Raw genomic sequence first — 13,253 nt, 5'->3', positions numbered from 1 at the left:
CTGGGAGGGGGGCTGGGAGGGGGGCTGGGTGGGGGGCTGGGAGGGGGGCTGGGTGGAGGGCTGGGTGGGGGGCTGGGTGGAGGGCTGGGTGGGGGGCTGGGTGGGGGGCTGGGTGGGGGGCTGGGAGGGGGGCTGGTGGAGGGCTGGGTGGGGGGCTGGGTGGGGGGCTGGAGGGGTGCTGGTGGGGGGCTGGGAGGAGGGCTGGGAGGGGGGCTGGGAGGGGGGCTGGGAGGGGGGCTGGGTGGGGGGCTGGTGGAGGGCTGGGAGGAGGGCTGGGAGGAGGGCTGGGAGGAGGGCTGGGAGGGGGGCTGGGTGGAGGGCTGGTGGGGGGCTTTGGAGGGCTGGTGGGGGGCTGGTGGAGGGCTGGGAGGAGGGCTGGGAGGGGGGCTGGGTGGAGGGCTGGTGGGGGGCTTTGGAGGGCTGGTGGGGGGCTTTGGAGGGCTGGTGGAGGACTGGGCGGGGGGCTGGGCTGGACAGGGGGCTGGGTGGAGGGCTGGGCAGGGGGCTGGGCTGGAGGTTGGGTGGAGGGTTGACGGGGGGCTGGGCTGGATGGAGGGCTGGGCTGGATGGAGGGTTGACGGGGGGCTGGGCTGGGTGGGGGGCTGGCGGGGGGCTGGTGGAGGGCTGGGCGGGGGGCTGGCGGGGCCCAGCGGTGATGAGGACACGTCTGCCTTCAGGACAAAGGCCTCACTGTTCAGCTGTGCATCACCAGCACGGGCAGCACATGTAGTTAATGGAAGACTAGTGAGTCTCCAACACGAGGGGTAAAACAGGAATGTCATCCAGCTACTCACTGAAAACATGCTCTGCTCAGGTTAAGTTGTTTGTCACTACTGCCTCTGGGCGGAACTCCCCTACAGACATGTCTCTCTCTTAAGAACTCATTTGCAGGGACAAGCTGCTAAGCCGGATCAATGGGTTACCAGCTAAGAGAAAAGGATCAATGGGTTACCAGCTAAGAGAGAAGGATCAATGGGTTACCAGCTAAGAGAAAAGGATCAATGGGTTACCAGCTAAGAGAGAAGGATCAATGGGTTACCAGCTAAGAGAGAAGGATCAATGGGTTACCAGCTAAGAGAAAAGGATAATGGGTTACCAGCTAAGAGAAAAGGATCAATGGGTTACCAGCTCAGAGAGAAGGATCAATGGGTTACCAGCTAAGAGAGAAGGATCAATGGGTTACCAGCTAAGAGAAAAGGATCAATGGGTTACCAGCTAAGAGAGAAGGATCAATGGGTTACCAGCTAAGATAGAAGGATCAATGGGTTACCAGCTAAGAGAAAAGGATCAATGGGTTACCAGCTAAGATAGAAGGATCAATGGGTTACCAGCTAAGAGAGAAGGAAAGGACTGGTTGCTCTATATTGTGAAACAAAGATCTTCTAGTCTTGGGGAAACTGAGAAATAACAAGAGTGCTACAAACGATATAACAATCCAGGCACATCAAATATAAAAATATACCAACGAGGAAGGAAATATTTAAAAAGCCTTTATTATAGCGGCTATCCGATTATTGATCGGAAGACGATTACCATTAACGAAACATCTAGCTGCTTCGCGAAACAGAACATGACTAAAGTAAGGTGTGGAGGGGAGAGAGGTTGAATACCAGAGATTTGGAGCTCTGTTTGGAAGGGACGACGAACGGACGGACGCAGGTGGGGATCTCCTTCTCGATAGTGTGTCGCCTCTGGGAGGAGCGCCTGTCCGGCTGGGGGGTGGCGGAGATGGACAGGAACTTGGGCGGAGCTGTAGGGAGAGTTGTTAAGGAAAAATCTTACTTGGTTTAGTTTAGATTTCAAAGAACACGCTGAGTGGTCGGTCAAGCTGGTTTTAAACAAAGGCAATAGTTTTATTCTGTTACGATTCTGCAGAGTCGGACTCTAGCACAGGAAGTGAATCCGGGCAGAGTGAGTCAGTTGTGCACGAACTCGATAGGTTATATAGTGAAAAAGGAAGTGACATAGTTTCAGGATGAAGAGGACAGGGAAGTGATGTCACACAGGGAAGAATTTGTAGTTTTAACAGACTGATCTATGAGAACGAACTACAAAGGTAGAACAACAGTCAAGTAGGAAAACGGAACACTTTGTTGAGACTTGAAATTCATTCACAGAGTATGCAAGAGAGAAGAGGCAGAACGTTAGGCTGTGTGTCCACCAACGAGCTGTATGTAGCTGAACAGCGCCAAGCTTACAGCTGCGTAGAGAAGCACTAGAGATGGGGTTTAGAGCTGGCTAGGCTACCCATGTTTTACAGCTATGTTAGCAACGAGTGTCGTGTTTTTGCAGACTGCAGATTAACTAGCCAAGTTAAGATAGCTAGCGCTAACGTTCGCTGTCTCTGCGGTTTTGCCAAAAACTGACCGCTGTCGTCATCAGAACAGCCGTTTCCAGCCTGCGCTCTAGCCTAAAAAGTTACACATTTTTCAACTGCCAAAAAAGCCTAGAGCTCACGGCGCTGTAGCGCTAAAAAGCACTTGGAACACAGCTCTCCTCTCTATAGCGCCCTAGAGCTCATCACCCATGTAAACAACGAGAAAACAGCACCAGCTCTAAAATACAGCTCCCCGGTGGACACACACCCTTAGAGATGAGCACCGAGGAAGCTCAGTGCGGTCTGGAAACTGAGGAGAACGCAAAAAGAAAAAGAATAGAGCTTACTCTTCTTTCCCACGGACTCGGGAGAGGTGTCCAACATAGAAGCAGACATACTAGAGCTGCTGGCGGAGTGACGTGTGGACTCATCCTGTAGAACCGTAGAGCATAAAGGAAATGACAACTAGACAGTGAAAACTCAGACACAACCATAACAGATACAGCCCATGGTGTATAATGGCTATAAGTGTTTTATATATTGGGCTATTACTGTTTTTTTTGCTTCCCTCTGGAATATGTAGAGGTGGGTCGTATGCCCACCTCCCTTGTTCTCTGTAAAGCGCATTGTGTTGCCTCTGGGTATGAAATGCGCTATACAAATAAAGCTTTGATTGATTGATTGATAGCCTTGCTAGCCAGACTAAGACAGGAATGGGATGTGCTCGCCAGGCTGGAGGTTTAAGGACAAGGGGGAACGAGCAGACTTTTGAGCCTTACGTCAGAGTCGGAGCTGTCCAGCTCGGCTAGCGTGGGAGCCTTCAGTAGCCTCTTCCTCTGACTCAGGCACAGGCCGCCGTCCGCTCCACCCACCCCGTGGCCATTGGCCAGGGCCAGTGTGCTGACGGCCATCTTCCTGGGGGCGTCGGGCGTGTTCATGTCTGTGAGTGGAGGACAGAGCAGTCAATCACGGGCGGATTGTAGGCGTGTGAGCCCTGGGTGAACAATGCCAGCCTGTGGTCATCACTGTCCCTAGATCCTCACGTCCTGTCCCTTATCTGAACACACTACGCAGCACGCCTGAATCCTCTCTCTGTACTCACACACAGTAACAGTACATAACGTTATCTGCACAAGACACCTGTTGAACACTATTATCCATAAACCACATCCACATCCAATGCATCAGTTAGCCTCATCCCATATAGGAATATAGCTATATTACAATACAAGGTTTTATAGTGTTTTGTCCCTGTTCTGTATAAACACGGTCATTTAGGTGATAGAAGTGTGTGTGGGTGGGGGATGGGGGTGTGTGGGTGGGGGTTGGGGGTGGGGGGTGTGTGGGTGGGGGTTGGGGGTGTGTGGGTGGGGGTGGGGTTGGGGGTGTGTGGGTGGGGGTTGGGGGTGTGTGGGTGGGGGTTGGGGGCATCAAACGGTCATTATACTTTACCTGAGCTTCGGAACAAGTCCTGAGGCGTACTGATGCTTTTGCCTGCACCTGGAGGAGGAACACATGATCCTTCATCATCATCATCATCATCATCATCCTCTAACCCTAAAGCCCCCCGAAACTTGCTGTTTAACAACGAGCATACTCATATGAGCGTACTCATAGACAAGCATGTAATTTGCGGCGCGTTCATTTCTGAGGACCCTCAGTCACCAATCAGCACCCTCGGTGAGTCACAGGCTCAGCGCGAGCAGGAGACAAGGTGCAGGCCTGACGCCAGGCAAGTAACACACACACACACACACACACACACCCACACCCACACACACACACCCACACACACACACGCACACACACACGACAGGCAGCCATGGGCGAGAGTGTCACGTGCCACAGAGAAACAGGAAGTGAGGGGGTCAAAAAGTGCAAAGGTCAAAGTGTAACCCCCCCCCCCCCCCCCATGGTCCACTGCAGTATCTGAGGCGGGGGTGTGTGTGGGCGTGCTGGTGCTGGAGAGTGGTTCTGCCGGTAGGTGAGGGGAACAAGCCAGGTGACTCCCACCCCCTCCTCTCATCTCTAGACCCCCAGAGAGACAAGCCAGGTGACTCACACCCCCTCCTCTCATCTCTAGACCCAGAGAGACCAGCCAGGTGACTCACACCCCCTCCTCTCATCTCTAGACCCAGAAAGACAAGCCAGGTGACTCACACCCCCTCCTCTCATCTCTACACCCCCAGAGAGACAAGCCAGGTGACTCACACCCCCTCCTCTCATCTCTAGACCCAGAGAGACAAGCCAGGTGACTCACACCCCCTCCTCTCATCTCTAGACCCAGAGAGACAAGCCAGGTGACTCACACCCCCTCCTCTCATCTCTAGACCCCCAGAGAGAGACAAGCCAGGTGACTCACACCCCCTCCTCTCATCTCTAGACCCAGAGAGAGACAAGCCAGGTGACTCACACCCCCTCCTCTCATCTCTAGACCCCCAGAGAGACAAGCCAGGTGACTCACACCCCCTCCTCTCATCTCTACACCCCCAGAGAGACAAGCCAGGTGACTCACACCCCCTCCTCTCATCTCTACACCCCCAGAGAGACAAGCCAGGTGACTCACACCCCCTCCTCTCATCTCTAGACCCAGAGAGACAAGCCAGGTGACTCACACCCCCTCCTCTCATCTCTACACCCCCAGAGAGACAAGCCAGGTGACTCACCCCCCCTCCTCTCATCTCTAGACCCCCAGAGAGACAAGCCAGGTGACTCCCCCTCCTCTCATCTCTAGACCCAGAGAGAGACAAGCCAGGTGACTCACACCCCCTCCTCTCATCTCTAGACCCAGAGAGACAAGCCAGGTGACTCACACCCCCTCCTCTCATCTCTAGACCCAGAGAGAGACAAGCCAGGTGACTCACACCCCCTCCTCTCATCTCTACACCCAGAGAGACAAGCCAGGTGACTCACACCCCCTCCTCTCATCTCTAGACCCCCAGAGAGACAAGCCAGGTGACTCACACCCCCTCCTCTCATCTCTAGACCCACGGAGAGACAAGCCAGGTGACTCACACCCCCTCCTCTCATCTCTAGACCCCCAGAGAGACAAGCCAGGTGACTCACATCCCCTCCTCTCATCTCTAGACCCAGAGAGACAAGCCAGGGGACTCACACCCCCTCCTCTCATCTCTAGACCCTCAGAGAGACAAGCCAGGTGACTCACACCCCCTCCTCTCATCTCTAGACCCTCAGAGAGACCAGCCAGGTGACTCACATCCCCTCCTCTCATCTCTAGACCCAGAGAGAGACAAGCCAGGTGACTCACACCCCCTCCTCTCATCTCTAGACCCTCAGAGAGACCAGCCAGGTGACTCACATCCCCTCCTCTCATCTCTAGACCCAGAGAGAGACAAGCCAGGTGACTCACACCCCCTCCTCTCATCTCTACACCCCCAGAGAGACAAGCCAGGTGACTCACACCCCCTCCTCTCATCTCTAGACCCAGAGAGAGACAAGCCAGGTGACTCACATCCCCTCCTCTCATCTCTAGACCCAGAGAGAGACAAGCCAGGTGACTCACACCCCCTCCTCTCATCTCTAGACCCCCAGAGAGACAAGCCAGGTGACTCACACCCCCTCCTCTCATCTCTAGACCCCCAGAGAGACAAGCCAGGTGACTCACACCCCCTCCTCTCATCTCTAGACCCCCAGAGAGACAAGCCAGGTGACTCACACCCCCTCCTCTCATCTCTACACCCAGAGAGAGACAAGCCAGGTGACTCACACCCCCTCCTCTCATCTCTACACCCAGAGAGAGACAAGCCAGGTGACTCACACCCCCTCCTCTCATCTCTAGACCCAGAGAGAGACAAGCCAGGTGACTCTCACCCCCTCCTCTCATCTCTAGACCCTCAGAGAGACAAGCCAGGTGACTCACACCCCCTCCTCTCATCTCTAGACCCAGAGAGAGACAAGCCAGGTGACTCACACCCCCTCCTCTCATCTCTAGACCCAGAGAGACAAGCCAGGTGACTCTCACCCCCTCCTCTCATCTCTAGACCCTCAGAGAGACAAGCCAGGTGACTCACACCCCCTCCTCTCATCTCTAGACCCAGAGAGAGACAAGCCAGGTGACTCACACCCCCTCCTCTCATCTCTAGACCCAGAGAGAGACAAGCCAGGTGACTCACACCCCCTCCTCTCATCTCTAGACCCAGAGAGAGACAAGCCAGGTGACTCACACCCCCTCCTCTCATCTCTAGACACACAGAGAGAGACAAGCCAGGTGACTCACACCCCCTCCTCTCATCTCTAGACCCCCAGAGAGACAGAAAACACTATGCTTGACGCCGTTTCCGCAAGTGATATTTCTGGGCTCCCCTTCGATGGCAAACAGCTTTCTAACCCATCTAACTCAGTCACCCCGGAGTTAGAAATCAAAGCAATAACAAATTGGCACCTACATTTGCACTGAAAATAGTTTTTGGTTATTAAATGACTGATGACCATTGCACTGGTCTTTTACTCAGCATTGGGTGAGAGTGAGGTGACAACATGAGACTGGTGGCGAGGCAGACACCTTCTCGTGGTGCACCCCGTCAGTAGCTGTGATTAACCACCGTAAGCGAAGCAAAGTCTGACAACTGAGGGCCTCCACCCGGGCTGGTGTTCGGCTGCCACAGGCGGGGAGGGTAGCTGGCGGAGCTCTGCTGGCTCCCAACCCAGAATTCTGCAGCTGAACTCCGAAGGGCTCACCCCCAGTAAGATCAACGTCATCGAAACACCTAGCGTACACCACCAAGGCCCTCGTCATCCTCCTCCAGGAGACCACTGCCTAACAGGAGATAAGCTAGTTCTCCCAACTTTCCCTCTAGCTGGGTCTATCCTAAGCAGGAAGCATGGCCTCGCTACGTTCGTCCATCAAAGGTTGAACTGGACTCTCGTCGACCAATCCCCGACTGGCTCGGAGATTGAGTGGTTGTGCATGGACGTTTGGCGGCTTTAAAATCGTCAACGTCTACAAGCCTCTGCCCTCGCGAATCACACCAGCGTATCTCCCAGTCTTCCTCACCCCTGCCTCTATGCTGACGACTTTAACGGAGAGAACCTGGCTGCTTGGACAGCTAACAACAGCCTGGCCCTGCTGTACGATCCCAGGGGCGCAGCCAGCTTTGTCTCCAGTCGCTGGAAAACTGGGACAAATCCTGACCTGGCATTCGCAAGTGTTGGCGTTGATAACCGTCTCCCTGATAGACACGTGCTAAAAAAGTTCCCGTGGTCCCAACATCGACCATCGCTGATCACCATGCCTAAACATAACCATGCCTAAACATAACCATGCCTAAACATAACCATGCCTAAACTCGTGGACCTTGTCCCGAGCGAGCCGGTGAAGTGATGGAACTTCCGAAAGACCAATTGGAAACACTACCGCCTCCTTACCCATAGATCCACGAGGTGCCTCCCACCACCTAACACCAACAACGTGGACGAGGCGTACCGGGAACTCTGCGGCATACTGGTGAAAGTGGCCAAAAAATCCATCCCACGCGGACGTCGCAACAGCTACAAACCGTGTTGGGATGCGGAGTGTGAGAGTCTCTACTGTGCCTTCCACCGGGCCCCCCCAGGAGCTGAGTCAGACAGACTTGCCTCAGCCCTGCTGTCTAGACTCAGCCGAAGGAGACAAGAGCGCTCGGAGGCCATTAACTCCATCGACTTCTCACACTCCAGCCGCAAGGTATGGAGCATCCTTAACAACCTCACTGGTAGGTCTAGACACTCCCCCCGTCACTGCTCCATCTCTGCAAACAAAATCGCATCGCAATGTGAAAAGTGGGACATACGAGGGCAAAGACCGCAAATCATCACGTCTCATGGCAAAAGAAGTGTCTGACCTCTGGAAGGCCACAACTCCTAGCGGCGGTAACATCTCCGGTGAATTCACACCAGAGGAGAGCCAGGACATGCAGACACTAGCGGCATACCTCCGGAAATGGAGATGCAGCGCTGTAGAAGCTCAGCGAGGAAAAGACGGTGTCGGCGGCCTTCCACCTTAGCAACAAGGAAGCCAAACGTGAGCCCCAAGTGCACGCGGACTACACCTGGCGTGCGGAGTGGGAGGCAAACATCCTGACCGCCGGTCCTTCCCCTCCCGGGATGGACCTACCCAGACCGGCGTGGGTAAGGCTTCAGACGCTTCTGCTCATCGGACCGGCGTCGGACGCTTCCGCTCATCGATGCACAGATGGGGTTTGGCATCTTGTGCGGCGTGCGAGTGTGGCGCCGAGGAACAAACCGCAGACCATGTCATCCAGGACTGTCCGATATATCGGACACCCAACAGAATGCATGGCCTGACGGTTTTAGGATGACGAAACGGTGACATGGCTCCTGGAGGTGTGCCTGGATATATAGCCAGGGTGGTAAAAGGATAGCCCCTCGGCCCCGAATGGGGGAGAAGGGACAATCACATCCAACTCACACGAAGAAGAAGAATGAGACTGGTGAGACTAGTGACCATGTGACCGTAACACGAGTGTTACGAGCGAGGGGAGAGGTGTGAACTCAAGACGGGCTGGAGGAAACGAGCACCGACGGCCAGCCAGGGGGGAGGAGCCAGGGGGGAGGAGCCAGGGGGGAGGCCGCGTGCACGCTGACGCACCAGAACCGCTACCTGAGGCGGCAAAACCGACGGACGTGCTTAGTGGCCGAATGACGATGATGAAATGTCAATGATAGAGGATCAGAAGAAAAAGAAAAAGAAATGCATACCAATCAAAATAAATTGTGGAAGAAAGAAGAGTATAGATGTAAGAGATTTCTTATTACCCAAGAAGCCTGTGCTGGAGATCCTTAAAAAAAATGCATTATTTGCTCATAAATATAAAAATCTGAAAACAAATGGAGCCATTAACATTAATTTGGCCTCTGTTTGCAGATTTACAATTCTCTGAGGTATTTCACAAATTACGTAACAAAGTTTAAGTACTGTACCAGATGATACACGGAGACGTACAGAAAACAGTGCACATAACATACCCTCGAAATCCCTCCAACAAAATCCCTCCAACAAAGCCATGTTCTGAGACGGGGGTCTGCTCAGCAGGCTGTACCAGGAAGTAATTTGCATACATCCTCTTAAGGCCTTAATGTTTTGAGGCTGCTAAGTACCAGTATGTTAACAGAAAGCCAGCTGAGCTTAACAGTAGTTCATTGAACCTCACTTACTGTGTTTGCGCCACTCGAGAAGGTAATTTGTGTCAACTCAATATAGGAGCACCAAGAGAAATCCAGAACTCAAAGCTAGTTGAAACAACTTTGAATTCCCTTGCTCAGAACAACTAGAAGTAAACAGAGTATTCACAAAAAGCCAGGATGCATTTTACAAGTACTACTGTAGTTTACCTTTTAATCTACTGTAACACAAGCTACCGTGTCATCAATGACTACAATAACTCTACCCATATCAGACCAGACTAAACCATACCAGACCATACTAAACCATACCAGACCATACTAAACCATACCAGACCATACTAAACCATACCAGACCAGACCATACCAGACCATACTAAACCATATCAGACCAGACCATACCAGACCATACTAAACCATATCAGACCATACTAAACCATACTGAACCATACCAGACCATACTAAACCATACCAGACCATACTAAACCATACCAGACCAGACCATACCAGACCATACTGAACCATACCAGACCATACTAAACCATACCAGACCAGACCATGCCAGACCATACTAAACCATATCAGACCATACTAAACCATACCAGACCATACTAAACCATACCAGACCAGACCATACTAAACCATACCAGACCATACTAAACCATACCAGACCATACTAAACCATACCAGACCATACTAAACCATACCAGACCATACTAAACCATACTAAACCATACCAGACCATACTAAACCATACCAGACCATACTAAACCATACCAGACCATACTAAACCATACCATACCAGACCATACCAGACCATACTAAACCATACCAGACCATACTAAACCATACCATACCAGACCATACCAGACCATACTAAACCATACCAGACCAGACCATACTACACCAGACCATACTAAACCATACCAGACCAGACCATACCAGACCAGACCATACCAGACCATACTAAACCATACCAGACCATACTAAACCATACCAGACCATACTAAACCATACCAGACCATACTAAACCATACCAGACCAGACCATACTAAACCAGACCATACTAAACCATACCAGACCATACCAGACCAGACCAGACCATACTAAACCATACCAGACCATACTAAACCATATTAGACCAGACCATACTAAACCATACCAGACCATACTAAACCAGACCAGACCATACTAAACCATACCAGACCATACTAAACCAGACCAGACCATACTAAACCATACCAGACCATACTAAACCATATCAGACCATACTAAACCATACCAGACCATACTAAACCATACCAGACCAGACCATACTAAACCATACCAGACCATACTAAACCAGACCATACTAAACCAGACCAGACCAGACCATACTAAACCAGACCAGACCAGACCAGACCAGACCAGACCATACTAAACCAGACCAGACCAGACCAGACCATACTAAACCAGACCATACTAAACCATACCAGACCAGACCAGACTAAACCATACCAGACCAGACCAGACTAAACCATACCAGACCAGACCATACTAAACCATACCACATAACCCTGCACAAACGAACAAAAACAACAGAAGGAGATGGTGTTAGAGAGAGGGCAATGGCAGTTCATGTTTTATGACAGCGTTCATGTAAGTTGTTAGAGGGAGAGAGAGAGAGAGAGAGAGAGAGAGAGAGGGAGAGAGAGAGAGAGAGAGAGAGAGAGAGAGAGGTCCACTGCAGCAGAGAGCAGTCGTGCAGGGGACAGACTCAGCAGATGGGTTCAGATTAGTGGCGTCCTGGCTTGATGGGACTTGTCCTCATGTGGTGTTGAGGCTCTGTGTGTTAGTGATGGTGTTGAGGCTCTGTGTGTTAGTGATGGGAGGTGTTGAGGCTCTGTGTGTTAGTGATGGGAGGTGTTGAGGCTGTGTGTGTTAGTGATGGGAGGTGTTGAGGCTCTGTGTGTTAGTGATGGTGTTGAGGCTGTGTGTGTTAGTGATGGGAGGTGTTGAGGCTCTGTGTGTTAGTGTGAGTGAGTGAGTGAGTGAGTGAGTGAGTGAGTGAGTGAGTGAGTGAGTGAGTGAGTGAGTGAGTGTGTGTGACAGTGTGTGTGTGAGTGTGTGTGTGTGTGTGCATCTGTGTGTGTGTGAGAGAGTGTGTGTGTGTGTGTGTGTGTGTGTGAGTGTGTGTGTGTGTGTGTGTGTGAGTGTGTGAGTGTGTGAGTGTGTGAGTGTGTGTGTGTGTGTGTGAGAGTGTGAGAGTGTGTGTGTGAGAGTGTGTGTGTGTGTGTGTGTGTGAGAGTGTGTGTGTGTGTGTGTGAGAGAGTGAGAGTGTGTGTGTGTGAGAGAGTGAGAGTGTGTGTGTGTGTGTGTGTGTGTGTGTGTGTGTGTGTGTGTGAGTGTGTGAGTGTGAGTGTGAGAGTGAGTGTGTGTGTGTGTGAGTGTGTGAGAGAGTGTGCGTGTGTGCGTGTGTGTGAGTGTGCGCGTGTGTGAGTGTGAGTGTGTGTGTGTGTGCTCTTGTTCTGCTCACCCAGACGGTTTCTGCGGATCATGTCGGGTGAGACCGGCCTCAGCTTCCTCTCAGCCTTGATGCCCTCCAGTAGCCGCTCATGCAGGCTCCGTGGCCGCGGGGGGTGGGGCTTCAGCTTGCGAGCGCCAACCTGCCCAACACAACACCTGTGTGACTGACAGCTCATCCTCGGTAGTCAAGGAAACCAGGCTGGGGCTTCCCTCAAGTCATAGCACTCTACCACTGGGCTATAAGTAGGTTAGGGTGCCGACATCACTATAATGGCTAGTTGAGTATTCAAGTGTCCACAATGTTCATGGGCTGCGTTCCGAATCGCATACTTCTACTTCTTACCAGTACCTACTACAGCTGCCCTTAGAAAGTACGTACTTTGCAAGCAGTAGGCATCCAATTGGGACATACTACCTTGTCATAACATTGCGCCATAACGCGACATTCGTCTACAGCTGTCACGACTCACACATGACGCACATTTCCGCTGCGCACCGGATTGTGGGTCAGAATAGCCAGAAAAGCCTGCTGGCTTGCATACTGCAAAATACGACCGGATGTAGTAGGTCATCCTGGTATTTTTGCCATACTGCATGTGGCATACTATGTATTGGGACATACTACATCCTGTTTTGGCATACTATATAGTAGGGTAGTATGCGATTCGGAACGCAGCCCTGGTCTTCATCCTGGCTGTCAGAGCCCAGAAGTAAGAGACTGACAGATACACTTCATGTCTTTTATTATGACCGTCTGACTGACTTCACTACCACCATACTGGACTCTTCAGAACTACCACCATACTGGACTCTGATCAGAACTACCACCATACTGGACCCTTCAGAACTACCACCATACTGGACTCATCAGAACTACCACCATACTGGACTCTTCAGAACTACCACCATACTGGACTCTGATCAGAACTACCACCATACTGGACTCTTCAGAACTACCACCATACTGGACTCTTCATCAGAACTACCACCATACTGGACTCTTCAGAACTACCACCATACTGGACTCTGACCAGAACTACCACCATACTGGACTCTGACCAGAACTACCACCATACTGGACCCTTCAGAACTACCACCATACTGGACTCTTCAGAACTACCACCATACTGGTCTCTGATCAGAACTACCACCATACTGGACTCTGATCAGAACTACCACCATACTGGACTCTGATCAGAACTACCACCATACTGGACTCTTCATCAGAACTACCACCATACTGGACTCTGATCAGAACTACCACCATACTGGACCCTTCAGAACTACCAGC

General features: G+C 52.0%; 1 protein-coding gene across 1 annotated transcript in view; it reads right to left on the bottom strand.

Annotated features, from left to right (window-relative positions):
- Window positions 1–13,253, bottom strand: part of spire1a (spire-type actin nucleation factor 1a) — a gene marked incomplete at both ends in the record, with an annotated part of 44,307 nt that overhangs the window by 3,906 nt on the left and 27,148 nt on the right. The window contains 5 exons of the mRNA XM_084455762.1: window positions 1,611–1,750; window positions 2,665–2,749; window positions 3,097–3,257; window positions 3,770–3,817; window positions 11,973–12,102. Of these exons, the coding sequence (XP_084311888.1) occupies window positions 1,611–1,750; window positions 2,665–2,749; window positions 3,097–3,257; window positions 3,770–3,817; window positions 11,973–12,102 (564 nt within the window). The remainder of the gene's footprint in view (window positions 1–1,610; window positions 1,751–2,664; window positions 2,750–3,096; window positions 3,258–3,769; window positions 3,818–11,972; window positions 12,103–13,253) is intronic.

This window comes from Borostomias antarcticus (assembly GCF_949987555.1).
Source record: "Borostomias antarcticus genome assembly, chromosome: 21".
Taxonomy (NCBI): domain Eukaryota; kingdom Metazoa; phylum Chordata; class Actinopteri; order Stomiiformes; family Stomiidae; genus Borostomias; species Borostomias antarcticus.
The sequence above is the reverse complement of the archived record's forward strand: the minus strand, read 5'-3'. Positions and strand labels throughout refer to the sequence as shown.